This window comes from Aedes albopictus, chromosome 3 (assembly GCF_035046485.1).
Source record: "Aedes albopictus strain Foshan chromosome 3, AalbF5, whole genome shotgun sequence".
Classification (NCBI taxonomy): Eukaryota; Metazoa; Arthropoda; class Insecta; order Diptera; family Culicidae; genus Aedes; species Aedes albopictus.
The window spans coordinates 189,401,242-189,415,825 of NC_085138.1; the positions used below are offsets into that span (position 1 = coordinate 189,401,242).

Genomic DNA, 14,584 nt, shown 5'->3' on the forward strand with positions numbered 1-14,584 from the left:
CGCACACGACTTCGCAGCGGCTGGTATACACAAGTTCGGTTGAGTTCATGACAGTGGCGTCGGATGCACAACAGGTAAACAAAATAAGTTTGATTAGTGTGAAATTTCGCTGAGAAATGAAGATTCAGTGGATTCTCAAATTATCACAGTAGTCTAAACATTAATGAGAAACCCAATACCATAAAACATGATTTGTTTTCGATAAGAACAATGGTCTTTTCGACACATTTTGTAAATTAGCATTAGTTTGAAATGACACGCGATTGGTTTCAGAATTAATCCAGAAGTTGCCAATTCTGGGGGCACCAGGTTTCCGGAACATCCGGAGAAGTGGCCAGTATATCCAAAATATCTAGATACATTTGCAAAACCATCAAGTTTTGAATGTCAAAAGCTAGTTTTCTTAGATGAGTTATAGGTGGTACCTCTATCTCTTAAGGAAATTACCGCAGTATTTCCTGTCATAAATCCAGAATAACGGTAAAATCCGGAACCATAAACGGTCTTGGTCCATAAACTAGAAGGATGTTGTGGTCAACTATCTTAATTTCTTGAATCTGGGTTGTAAAAGGTTATGAGAACCACAATTTTGAAGTTTTGAAATTGGGCTCGAAATGAGGGCCAGGCACAATGCGTTATATCGTTTTCCTTGTCAATCTTTTTTTTTTGTCTGTAGCTTCTGACAGACCCGTCAGATTCTTACAGCAGGCAATAGCAACTCATTTGGTTGATTGTTCAGATGAGACCGTTGTCTCGTCTGTTCTGAGATCCTGCCGCTGAATATAATATGCTCCTCTACTAAGGATGGGATCATTCATTTGCAATCATTTACATTCACTTGCGAATAACTCGCTTCAGAAACATCGTAGCAAAAACTAATGTATGGAGCACTTTTTCATTTTTGTTTTACCTGAAACTTTGTAGAACAATGTACTGGCGTAGCGTCAATAATAAAGTCAACAGAAGGCAGCAAAGGCAACTCTCCACGGCGTGAATGTAATTTACATTCACCGCGTGGAGAGTTGCCTTCACAGCTCGTTCACGAATTTGGCATGCGTGTGCGACCCTAATGCTATTTGGCGAACTTTCAGATAAAACAACAAGGTTCAATTCATCCATAGGTACATAGTTCTTAAACCACGTAGACTTTTTGGGGGGAGGGGGTGTCTAGCCAAAGTCTACGCTCCATACAAATTTCAAAATTTTTTTATGGACAAAAGTCTACGAGGGGGAGGGGGGGTCTGAGATGGCCAAATTTTGGTCTACGTGGTTTATGAACAGCCCCTTACCGATGAGGCATACCGTGTGAAGTTTGGGAGAACATAGAACTGGCCCAACTGGGGTCTCCAGATAGCCTAGTGGTTAGGGCTATGGATCGCCAATCCGGAGACGGCGGGTTCGATTCCCGTTCTGGACGGGCAAATTAGTGTAGTATTTATACTTGCCTCACAAATTCATGCAATGGCAGGCAAAGAAAACCCTTCAACTAATAACTGTGGAAGTGCTCAAAGAACTCTAAGTTGAAGCGAGGCATGCCAAGTCTCAATGGGGGACGCAGAGCCATAATAAAGATGAAAAAGAAGAACCGGCCTAGCCTCAACATAGAAATAGGGGAAGTCGACAGAAATTGAGTCTAGTCACAAGGAAGTGATATATTCGTAAACTATTAATTTACTTGTTCTTGTTTTTCATTGATTTCTGTTAACGTTTATGAATTTTATGTTTCTTTTTATATCATTTTTTGATTGTATTTAAGTTAATAAAAATTGTATTTTTATTATTTTCCTTCTGGTATTATATTTTTCTTATTTTTACCTTCTTATCCTACTACATCTATTGCTCTTTTCAAAACATTTCCATTTCACTCCGTAAATTTCCCCCGCAAGCAACATGTTGCCTAATGGTTGTTGTTGCATTTCCAACGCACAAAACGTGATCGAAGGGCAAACAAATCTATCCGAGAATTCGGGATGAAACACCGTTTCATGTTTTTTTAACGGTTTCGCTTTTGAACCTACTATGAACATTTTTTTTATGAGCTGATCTAGTTACTGCCTACCATTTCTTAACATCCTAGTAATACTCTCATAAAACTAGTAGAAAATTGGACCATCAATTGAACGAAAAGTGGAAAATAGCTGTTACGGGACTCCTCAGTCATGATGGTTTGTTGTTTATGGAGATTTATTACATTCGGTTTCAATTCAGTTTCCTAGCGTTTTTGTTGCTCGATTGAACCCACTCCCCTTTTTCCCAATGTGTATATGTATTGATAAGGAGAGTGTTTTACAATTGTTTTATGCCATGCGTTTCTCAAATTTTATTATTTTACAGTTTTTTTTTTGCAGTATGCTTATAAACATCATATACACTTTACTATGCCTTGACATTTGGCATTTTATAGGGTGTTCCAATAACTGATATATAACTTATAACACATTGACTTGTTTGCTAAACAAACGAACATGAACTATGTACAAATGGTAATTGATGTGTTATGTAGTGATGAATTGAACCTGAATAGTGGCGCTGATGGAAGTATAATCTCATGCAGAGAAAAGGGCCTTTCTTTCTCGCAAATTTTCGCAGAACAACTGCATAAGAATGTGGAATCGAGTGAAACAAATGAACACCGAGAGCCGTAACAATCCGATAGCGCAGTATGGCGAGAGGGTTTCCGGAGTAAACACGCTGAACGAAAACATTGGGCATGTATTGCAAATGACTCACCGTGGGTTGAAAATTCCCCATAATAAAGCTAATAATAAGATGTTGAAGATGCTTAGGTTTGAAGCTGTGAATTTTCACTGGTAACACTAGTTTACATCATTTTTGAACTCGGTAAGCTGATGATCGTTTTTGGTGTAGAATCAAGCCCTGAGTTCGAAAACGCGAAGCAAAACAATTACAGTAGAGAGGAAAATTTTTCGACTTTCCATACAAGGTTGATGATTTGAAATCGATTTTTGTTCTACATATTTTTAAGCAAAGTCGCTCATTTCACACATCTCATTCTACGTAATGAATGCTCCGATTGAGCTGAATTTTTTACTGTAACTCGCCTACATATGATATGTCAAATAAACGTTGAGAATGAATTTTTAAATTGTTTTTTTCTTATTGAAAAAAAATACATATCTTCATATATTTTTGGAAAATTTGCTAAAATTTAAGGAGATCGTCCCTAAAACTCGCCAATATCTTGAATTTCATCAATCTGACGCAAAACCTGCATTCAGATGATCGAATGGTTTTATATTCAGCTTTTAATTTATGGAAAAAAGATTTAAAATTGATTGATCAAAACGCAAGATATTTAAATTTTATTAAATTCCATATTTTAAAAAGTTATAATACTCGATGTTGAGCTAAAACTCAAAAACTGTTCTACTTTAAATTTTTTGAAGCACGGTTTCGAAATCAGCGCTAAATTATGCTTCAAAAATTTTGGTCGTTGACAGAAGTTCACGACTTTCGTTGTATTTTGTAAACCAGTGTAATGATTGTGATTTTGTCTCTTACTAAAGGTAAGCAAACTATTAAGGTTGAAGCACAGAGAAACAGACGTCAAACTCTCATTGCTTCCCATCACACTTATTTCTGAATTGACTGTTCGGTACTTTTTTGACGAGATTATAACAGCAGTACGATCTCGGTAGTTTCGGTAATCGATTTTACTGAGGTTCAGTAAAACAACTGTCAAAATCGTATGGAAAAAGTAAACAATGCATTTTTGCTGAACGCGTTCGGTGCTCAGCAGTTTTAATCTCGTCAAAAAATTACCGAACTCGGTAATCAAAATTAAGTGTGATCGATCACCTTTTTAACGGTTGATTCAAATATTCAGTAGTAGGTCGATCTACCACTCGCGGCACTGGTATCGTTTTTGCTCCTGTTTGACGTTTGCTCACTACCGCCATCTAGTGGCGGCCCGGCCAAACACAGAATGTTTAGCATTGGGCGATTACGGTTTTGTGACGATGTTTTTTAACCGTTATGTGTCCGACAAAATTTTTGCTTTTTTCTACACCGTGCTTTTTAAATGAGCGCTGGGTACCCGGGTACCCTGTCGGCCACATAAGGGTTAATGAAATTTGTTCTAAGTCTTACGTCTGTTTCTCTGTGGTTGAAGAATTCGTCATTGATGTCACTGTCATCATTGAAATTTTCAAAGCAGTTTTCTCGTTCAAAACACAAATGTTCGTTATGAAAATATATTAATTGTATTCCAGATGGAAAATAGAATACAGTGAATACATTTTCATAACGAACATTCATGGAATGCTAATAACGAACTGCTTCAGAAAATTTAATGTTGACGATAATCCTTCAACCTTAACGTTTATTGCACCGTTCTACACTAACTTTTGTTATGGGATGAGAAAAATAAGAACAGGGGTTTGGGACCCTAGAAGCATAGACTAATTTCAAGACCTCGATGTACCAAAGAAAACGATCAAATTTTCGGTGACCAGTCCGGTACCCAATAAATATTCATAACCGTGTATTTTTTCCGTGTAAATTGCCTTTTGTGTAAATTTTATTTAGCGTGTTACACTGATCTGACAGCTTTGACAGTAAGGGACTAAACATAAATTAGGTAAAGTGAGTACCGAGGATTGTTCACAATCTGCGAACTTGACTGCGGAAAAAATTGCGACCATGACGCCGCTGCTAGAAGTGTCATAGTGAAAGATTTTTTGAAAAATATTGAACCGGGCCGTCACAGTTTATGACCGAAGTTTGTATGGAGAACTTGGGGATGGGGTGTTCAATTTATATGCGCATTAGAGAACGCACTCTGCATATATTTAGGCGTTAGACAATAACGAAACAAACATAAATACCGAAAACGCTTAAATATATGCCCGACACGTTCTAATGCGCATATCAATTGGCTTCTTTAGAAGTGTTGAGATAACTCTATATTCAGAATCTGCATGCAAAACTGAGCCGAAATCCAAATTTTCATGAATTTCGGTGCCCGGGAACCTATTTAAAAATCAGTTTGAAGTTTGTATGGGAGCGATTTGTCGAATCGTCGCATTTTGCACTGGGTGGAGATTTCAAGCAGTTGGTTAGCTGTCAAAAGGTGATTTCGAAAAACCTCTTTGAAATCGGTTTTAGGTACCACAATGAAGTTCTAAAAATCTGAAAAAAATCATGGCGGTTCAAAAAAAGGTGTTCTTTTGTATAAAATCAAAAAATCAATACATTTTTTTAAATTTAAAAACCCAACTCTAGGGTCCCAAACCCCTGTTTTTTTTTATCATCCCATAACACCAAATTTTGTAAAATTTTGTCGCGCAGTGTTATCGGTGCTCTTTGAATCATGCAAGGCTTTGTCTGTCTTCAGTGTTCAGCAACATGGATTATCGTTGTATTTTCCACGAAAAACAGAGAAATTAAGCTCATGAATCAGATAGCCGACGTACGTAGTATCAGACGTACCTACTCGTAGCGGTGAAATCCATGAGCTTGGGAAGGACAACGGGTGCAAGGGCCCCGCTTACAAATGTTTACCGGAGGAAGTTCTTGGCGAAGGAATAGAGGTGAGAGTTGTCAGTGCTAAAGTAACTCTGCAATGTAAAAACATCTCAGGAGAGCTTCGTGATCGCCAATGTCAACGGTATCTGTAGCTGTTATGCGACTCCTTGGTAGTCGGCGGAGCAATTCAGGCATATGCTGAACTGTATCACAGTGGAGTTAACAGGGCGAAAGTAATAGCCAGTGACTTCAATGACTGTGGCTGTGGAATGGGGAAGCTGTTTCACGAACCAGCGGGATCTGATCCTGCTAGAGGTACTGGTCATGCTCGATGTAAGCACAAAAAGTACTTTTAGCCGGACCGGAGAGGAGTCGTTCATCGGCGTTACTTTTTGTAGTCCTGGCCTAACAAGTAGTTCGAACTAGAGAGGGTAGACGATGACTCATAGTGACCACCTGGCGGTTCTCTACAGTACCGACTACAACAACAGGCAACGGTCGGAGGAAAAGCGACTAGGTAAAGCCTTCGCACATGGAAGACATCATATTTCAACGAGGAGGTATTCAGGGATGGGCTCAGCTATAAGCTCTAAGCGGTGGTCTCGCGTGCATGCAATAACATAATGCCTAGGAAAGTTTATTTTAGGAATGGGAGACCACCGGCATACTAGTGGACTCAAGCTATTGAAACCCTGCGCCGCGCTTGTCTACGGATGCAGTGAGCATGTATTGATGAGGAGCGGGATGCACTAAGCGACTATTAAAGTTGCGCTCAAGATCGAGATGAGAGCAAGTAAAAGGTCTGTCATAAGGGCATGTGGCAGAGTGCTAATACGAATCCGTGGGATGACGCCTACAGGATCGTGATGAGTTAGATACGAGGCTTTCACCGAGTCGAGTAGTCTCGAGAGATGCTGGAGAAGATCATTGAGGAGCTCTTCCAGCGTCATGACCCTAGTCCTTGGCCTCCTTTCGTAGAAACACTGGAGCGGGCAATGGGAGGAGGCACGGAAAGGTCACCAATGATGAACTTTTGGGGTCTGCAAAATCCCTTAACGTCGGCTAGGCCCCAGGTAGATGGTATTTCTAACCTCTAACCATAAAAGTAAACATTGCAGAGGCTCCCAAGAATCTGCTGTGTAGACATGCAAGGACAAGGGAGTCTTCCCGGACAAGAGGCATAATCTGGTTATATTGCCAAAGGCGGTACCACCTAGACGCCCGTCGACCAATATGCTTGTTCGACACGGCGGGGACGGTGATCCAGCAAATCATCTTCAATAGATAGTACCGAGGGTGCTGTAGATGGTCTCTCGAGCAACCAGTTCGGCTTCCGGAAGGGGAAGTCGACCATAGACACTATCTTGTTGGTTACAAATTCTGTGCTACTATGCTGTAGGGATCCTTGAAGTAATGAATGCGTTCAATAGGGCCAGTTGGGCAACTATTGTCAGAGCGTCCCTGTCAGTAGATACCTGACACCCGAGTACAGTCACTATTCGTAAAGATAATCAATTCAGGTACCACACAAGAGCTGTCGAAAGCTTGATCTTTTTCCAGTGTTGTCAGTATTTTTGGTTAGATATACCAGTTGCCAGTAGTTTTTAGGATATTCTATTCGCCAGAGAGCACCACCACCAAATAAGACAGCTCGCCACAGCATTTCATAGATGGTATAATTTGATGTGGGCTCTCAGAAGCGACATGCACTCAGAAATAAAAGTATACACGGAATTACTATTATTTATGCATTTTGTATCCGCATCTCTCTCACTCTCTTTCTGTTTTCATGCTATCTGCCGTTTAGCCTGGGTTGAAGAGAAGTGTTTCGTCAACCCAGGCGAAGCACCAGATAACATGAAAACAGAAAGAGAGTGAGAGAGATGCCGATACAAAATGCATAAATAATAGTAATTCCGTGTATACTTTTATTTCTGAGTGTGCAAAGTCATTGTATAACAATGTTGAAACGCTTTTCAAATGTTGGTCTTGAAATATCCATTTGATATTTACCGATGAGTGGTTAAAGCACGTGACTATCACGCCGAGGGCCTGGGATCGAATCCCACTTCCGACAAACTCACAAAATGTGAGTTCTTCCTTCGGAAGGGAAATAAAGCGTGGGTCCCGAGATGAACTAGCCTAGGGCTAAAAATCTCGTTAATACAGATAAAAAAAATACCGATGAGGATTGCTTTTTTGGGTTCTACTTTCCCAACAACGCATCCGCATTTTTTTGCCAACCGAAATTGAACCTCATTGTGCAGCAACAATCTCATGTGAATAGAAAACCCAGCAAATATGAGACTGTTATGCGAATAGGGGCAGTATAAACCTAGTTTAATAAAGTGAACAGAATTCTCGCGTTACATTTGAAAAAAGCCTATACTTAAAAGGTAAACAAATCGATTTTGATACCATTCCATAGCATCCCCTAACAATAACTTAATGTGCAAACATCACCCGCATAATCGTAAACCTTATCATAATAAACCCCATCTTCATCGGCCAATCACTGCTTTTTTCCCATTCATTCATAAGCCCGTGCTCCAAATAGGCCAGTAACGGTAAAATGTTGTTTACATTAGTCCTGTTCAACGACATAGGTTGAACTTGCTCGAACTTGCTCCATCCCGCTCTTTCCCGTTTGTTGACAAATGGGTAAGAGTAGGATGCATCAACTTCGAGCAAGTTCAACCTACGTCGTTGAACAGGACTATTGATAGGCCTTCTCATTTAAAAAGCCGACAACCGAAAATTTTCCGAACGTCTCCCGGCCCGAGCGCGGAGAGAGAGAGAATTATCTCTCTCAAAATGGGCCGAGCCTTGATTTGATGTCAACAACAGACTCACTCGGGTGGCCAACCCACGCTAAGAAAAGTTTAGAAAGACTCACAATAAGGCCTACACCGGGTGAAACTTTCTAAATTAACTTAACATGTTTGTCTATAATGTTTCATACTTTTTTGATAATTTTTCATGCAATCTTGATTATTGATGCACAGATACATTCAATCTTGTGCCATTAGAACGGAAAGCATGTTGAAAAATTCTCAAACTGTGGAATACGAATAAGAAATGTGATGGACAATTTTTGCATCGATTTTTCTCAATGTTTAGGCCCTTTTCAAATGTAACGCGAGAATTGTATCATTGTATGTATGGGCTTCCTCTGTCAATGATCATTTTGAATGTGTGTAAGGGCGGCCCACACTTAATTTCGCATTGTTATTTACGTTTTCACACTTGTGAAAACTTGCAAAACTTGACTTCAGAACCTTACAAATGCGCCGTATTAACAAATTGCAAATTTCCAAAATTGCAGAGTTATTTATATTTTTTCTAAAGTTTTTAGAACCTATCGATGGATGAAAAATATTCACAGGGAAGTTCAGATGACCAAAGTGGCTCAAAAAGTTATGGTTTTTAAATAATTATTGGGCTTTAGGGTGGGTAGATGATGATTAGAGTGGTTCAAGTGGACATTAGGATAGCTGACATGGAAACAGGGTGGCCTAAAAAGTGGTTAAAGGGAACCAAAAAATGCCACAAACGAACTTGGAAAATCCATGCATAAGAATTTATAAAAGGACTCCAAAATGTGTGTTGCTTCAAACCACAAGTTTATTCCTGGCTTCCAGGACCACACGTTCCGCGTATTTCACCCAAAAATCCGCTCTCCTTCGAACCGCCATCGAGAATGTTACGCGTTATACCCGAAACGTAGAGAAGAAAAGACACACGAAACTATTGTTGGGATCGTATATTTCTAAAATTGCCATCCAATCAATCGTACTCGGTCTACAGTCGAACAAATATGAGACGAAGCAACGGGGAATTTAGAGAAATTTTCCTAAACTTTTCAACTCAATAATCACCGGTTTGCTTCGCCGAAAAACGTATACACCAGTTCAACGGCCACAAAAACGTAAACTGCAGCAGTCTGTCTACGTTTGGTTTTGAATATCATTTATATTTGCGTTTTTTGGCTATTTAGCGAATTGCTTATAACTAACATATCAACGTCGAACTAACAATGATGTTCAAAAAATTAAAAAAAAAATATCCCTACCACTGCCGTTGTTGAGTCTCGCAAACCGTTCTTCAGTTGTTTCGTCTGCGCAATCGTTGTCATCTCTTACACGCTAAAGCCGCTCGCTCATTAGCATAAGAAGAGGCGTGCTGAGGCTTTCTTATAACTCTTGAAAGTTACACTTTACGTTCTTATGCTCGATTTTAAATATATATATTTTTAATATTTTTACGTTATATCACAAATTATAATGTCACTAACTTAGTAGCATACTATTTACGATCTCAATGTCTCAATGATCTGCTGCATTTCCTCCCACATTTGGTGGCGGGAATTTTCACTAGTTCCATTCTAAACTAGCGTGAAACACAATTGTTTTAAAAATAAAAGCAACCACTTTTCAACTCCTCTAGCGTACAGTACAGTGTGTGTGTGTGTGTGTGTTTTTTTCTCGGTGGTTTGCTGTCGGTATTTTGGCAAGGTGCCAAAACCTTCCGATAGTCTGTCTCTTAAATGAAAAAAGTCCAATGCCACACGTGTGACCATCCTTACAGAGACTCTTCGAACGCAGCCATCAAATCGCTTTGCATGTTCATATCGATCTGCCCGGCCATCTGTCGGATAAAGAAAAGTAAAATTTCCATACATGTTAAGGTATAGGTACGATAGCGAAACTAACCGCTTCCCGTCGGCGACGTTCCTGCTCCTGTTTCCGAAGTTCAGCCCTTTTGGCCGCTGACCGGTCCAGGGTGTGCGGCGTAGTAGGTGTTGCCGGCGAAGGGCTTCCCTGGGGAGACGCTTTGATTTCTTCGACTACCCGAGTGGGTATGGGTTCTGGTGCCACTTTCCTATGGGTGAAAAATATAATGAAGAATTTAATTGTATAATGACTATGAAAAAATATCCTTTTTTTGCAAAACAAACATGATAAAAACTATAGCAAATTTCATATGTTGTTGATTGTTTGGCATTTGTTCGCAAGAAAGCAGGAACTTCTCCCCAAAGCTCAACTCATCCCGAAAAGGCTACGTATCGCAAACCGAAATTTACAGAGATAAAGACGGGAGCATCTTGACTGACCACCGTGAGGTGATTGAAAGGTGGAAGCAGCACTTCGATCAACACCTGAATGGCGCAGAGAACTGAAGTTAGGGAAGTCATTCAACAACTCAAGAACTAAAAGGAAGCTGTTAAAGGATGGTATTGATGTTAAACTTTTCACCCGCAAATATTGATTACTTGTCTGTCCTGGGTTAAATTTCAGGATCTGGAAAACAAAACAACTACTTTGATTTATCTGCAAGAAAGGCGACAAGTGAGAGTTTGAGAACTCGAGCGTTAACAATTCTGAATGCCGCATACAAAGTTATAATAACCCAGTTTGTCTCCGTCGTCGGTCATCAATAATGAATGAGTTCGTAGGAAGTTAACAGAAAGGCTTCGTCGACAACGGCCCACATCTTTACCGTACGGCAATCCTTCCAGAAGAAATGTTTTTTTCCTAGACTTTCTTAGGCATAGAGTATATTCGAGCCTGCTCAACGATATATACAATAATGCTTTGTATAAAAAGTGCTTGAACAAAAGTTGTTAGAAATCACTTCAATTTATCAAAATCGAAAAGAAAGTTTTTAATTGTTTATTGTTTATCAATAGTTTTACTATTGAACCAATAATTAGGTGTACAATTGTACTTAAGTACTCTAATAAGCTTAGCTCCTCCTCCCAAACGCTCTCTTAACATATTGAAGTGAACTGGTTTAGGTCGGATTCGCCAAAAAGTGATGGTGCTCTACAGACACCATGAGCTGTGAAGCAGGATTTGTCACAATTGGCACGTTACACCCATGAAGAACAAGGGTTTCATGTCATTTCAGGATGTTTCAAGAAGATTCAGTGTTAGGTAGTTTCAGGAGGTTTCGAGGGGGTCACAAGGAGCAACAAGGGCTATGGGTTTCAGGAAGATTTGAAGTAAATCTCTAATGAACTCTTATTGTTGCTTGATTCTAACCACTTACCGTCCATTGTTGATGTCCTCCTGTTTGACTTTCTGTTGTTGCTCCTGCTGCCGTTTGAGTTCCTTTTCGGCTTGTTCCTTCTGCGATCGTTTCAGCTCCTGCTGCTGCAGAAACTTTTGCCGGTCCAGCTTTTCTTTCGCTTTGTTCCGGAACGCCTGGAACGTGTCCATTGCTGGTTTCGGCTTGGCTGCTGCTGAGGTGGGAGTGCTCTGCGGTGAACCGGCCGACGCCAGCTGGGACCAGGCACTTTTCATACTCTGATCGTGCGCGGATTGCTTGAACGCATGCGGATGGGAGCCCTTCATGTCCGGTGGTGTACCGCCCATTTTCTTCTCGTTGGGGTTCATCAGCAGGTCTTCGATTGGCTTTGGAGTAAGCATGAATTTGCCTTCTTCCTTTTTGGAAACGACCGCAGCACTGCTGGAGCTTCCACCTGTCAGATCAATGGTGCGATCGTTCAAATTTGGATTGTTCTGGTAACTGGACGGTCGCATAAAGTTCTGAAGTGGATCGAATAACGACATCCCTACGTTGCTTAGCATCGGGTTGGTGTTGGCCATAGAGTTCATCAACATTTGGCTCATTCCGACACTGGTTGCGAGGCTGCCCATTCCGTTCAGTGGTCCATTGCCGTTGAAGTCATTGTTGAAGCCATTGTTTGAGTGCACCATCTGGTTCTGCAAATGTGTCATCATATCGAGCGATGGCATTAGATTCGCATGGGCCTGCAGATTGCTAGCAGAGAATTCGTGTTTAAGGTCATTCAGTAGGGTCAGACTCAGTGCCGTCGCATCGTTCTTTTCGAACGAAGCCAACGAGTGCTCCAGTGGGTCCATAAAACTGGCCATTCCATGCACCTGAGGGTTATTGGCGGACGCAACGCGTCCCGTTGGCAACTGTAGGGGCACTAGGCCTCCTGTTGATTGATTTGCCGATTGTTTTCCCATCGGCTGTTGATTCGTCAGGGGCTGCGACAGGGACATATGTTGCTGCATGCCGGCCGTGGCCATGTTTGCTAGGCTGTTGATTGCCGCCAGACCAGCGGATATCTGCGAAGTAGGTATGTTAAGCGCATTGCTCATACCGTTGGTATTACTGGACGATAAACCATTATTACTAGGCTGTCCCAGTTGTTGGGATTGAGATTGTTGTTGTTGTTGTTGGTTGGGCTGTTGTGGCGGTTGCTGTGTAACATTGTTGATGTTATTCATACTATTACTGCTAGTGGACAACAAATTGGAAGGTAACAATGTTGTCGTATTTGGTGACGGTGTTGGCAATGGAACTTGGTTGCTGTTATTAGTATTATTATTGTTATTGCAGTTGCTACTGTTGCTACTTAGACTGTTATTCACAACACCACTACTGTCGAGTAATGCCGATGATGATGGTAATAGGCCTGACGACTGGGATGTCGGCTGAGATGTTTGCTGCGGTAATATGGGGGTGGATTGTGCTGCTGGGGCGGTTGAAATTGTTTGTGCTTGGGAGGCGGTGGCGGCAGTCGGAGTGGACGTCGGGGTTGGATTCGCATTCGGAATATTTGGCGTAGTGGGACCAGGCGGTATCGTTGTAGTTGAAGCTGCCGCTATCGGTGGAGGAACTACGGATGGAGTTGATGGGGTTTGGGACGCCACTTGGGGTGCAGTTGCGGATGCAGATGTAGATGTAGTCGACGCAGTGTTAGAAAGGGAAGAGTTACTATTAGGAACGGTGGATGGCACCGACGACACTGCAATGTTCTGTGCTGTGGTAGTCGCGGTATTGGTTGAAGTTGTTGCAGGTATTGTCTGTTAAAGATGAGAGGAAAATCAAGAAAACAAACGAGCACATTAGTTTCTGTATGGACCAAATAAAAAGAACATTAAAGCAACACAATACATATGTAGTGCCTGACTGCTTGTCACAGATGCCACAAATTCTATTTATGAAATGCAATGTATGATAGGATTTAAACTGAACTGTATAAGTTTATCTGGAAAACTCTAAATTGAATAAAATAATACACAATAAACCAACAGTTAAAATTGGGCTATCAGTCGGCTACTGATCAAATGTCGTGATGTGACCGGAGATATAAAAATAGTTAGAAGTTTAATGTGTTTTTGTGTAATATGTTGTTATCTCAACGTGCTTTGATGTAATACAATACTCGCGTTCAGTATCATACAGGCGTATCTACAATGATCGATTTCTCTTCATCGATTTTCTCTTTGGGTAATAACTTAGCCAGTAAACCATGTTTGGTTGTTTTTGTTGTTTTAGAAGCTAGTCCCAGTAGTCATTTACCGAAATACCCCGAGAGATCATCCGAATATTGGTCATACTTCCCGAAAAAATCCGAAGAGAAAATCGATGAAGAGAAATCAGGCGAAACATGTCTAAAGGTCCAATCTGCAGAAGAGAGGCTCTCTTTGGTTTTCCTCTCTTCCGTTAATAACTCAACTGTTTATTTGAATTAAGATTGTCTCCTTGCATTGATCGATGGTCAAAACAATCGTCTTTTGATTTGTACTGCAAAAAAAGTTAAAAAGTGTACCATTATATTGCAATAACTGAAAGAGAAAGTGAACAAAGAGAGCCTCTCAAATGCAGATAGGACCTATTGAAATGTTTGGCCTGAAATCGATCATTGTAGATACGCCTGTATGATACTGAACGCGAGAATAGAAATATGGATAATGGGAGTTTTCTGCCTGAGAAATAGGAATCACTCTCTCTCTTCTTGGCGTAACGTCCTCATTGGGACAAAGCCTGCTTCTCAGCTTAGTGTTCTATGAGCACTTCCACAGTTATTAACTGAGAGCTTCCTCTGCCAATGACCATTTTGCATGCGTATATCGTGTGACAGGCACGAAGATACTCTATGCCCAAGGAAGTCAAGGAAATTTCCTTTACGAAAAGATCCTGGACCGACCGGGAATCGAACCCGTCACCCTCAGCATGGTCATGCTGAATACCCGTGCGTTTACCGCCTCGGCTATATGGGCCCTAGCAGGCTGCTAGCAGAAATAGGAATCAAGCGCACTTAATATAAGATACATAC

General features: G+C 40.9%; 1 protein-coding gene and 1 non-coding gene across 10 annotated transcripts in view; one reads left to right on the forward strand and one right to left on the reverse strand.

The window, feature by feature from the left end:
• Positions 1–1,342: 1,342 nt before the first annotated feature.
• Positions 1,343–1,417, forward strand: Trnag-gcc (transfer RNA glycine (anticodon GCC)). The gene has a single exon. It is a non-coding gene; the product is annotated as a tRNA-Gly (tRNA).
• Positions 1,418–9,235: 7,818 nt separating this feature from the next.
• The window catches only part of LOC109398784 (homeotic protein female sterile), a 64,341-nt gene continuing 58,992 nt past the window's right edge, over positions 9,236–14,584 (reverse strand). For 8 of the 9 annotated variants that reach the window (XM_062856919.1, XM_062856921.1, XM_062856917.1 and 5 more), the window contains 3 exons: positions 11,539–13,328; positions 10,200–10,368; positions 9,236–10,134 (listed from right to left, as the gene is read on the reverse strand). In XM_062856919.1, the coding sequence (XP_062712903.1) occupies positions 10,069–10,134; positions 10,200–10,368; positions 11,539–13,328 (2,025 nt within the window). In that variant the 3' untranslated portion in view covers positions 9,236–10,068. The remainder of the gene's footprint in view (positions 10,135–10,199; positions 10,369–11,538; positions 13,329–14,584) is intronic. The other variant, XM_062856924.1, reaches the window with a different exon arrangement.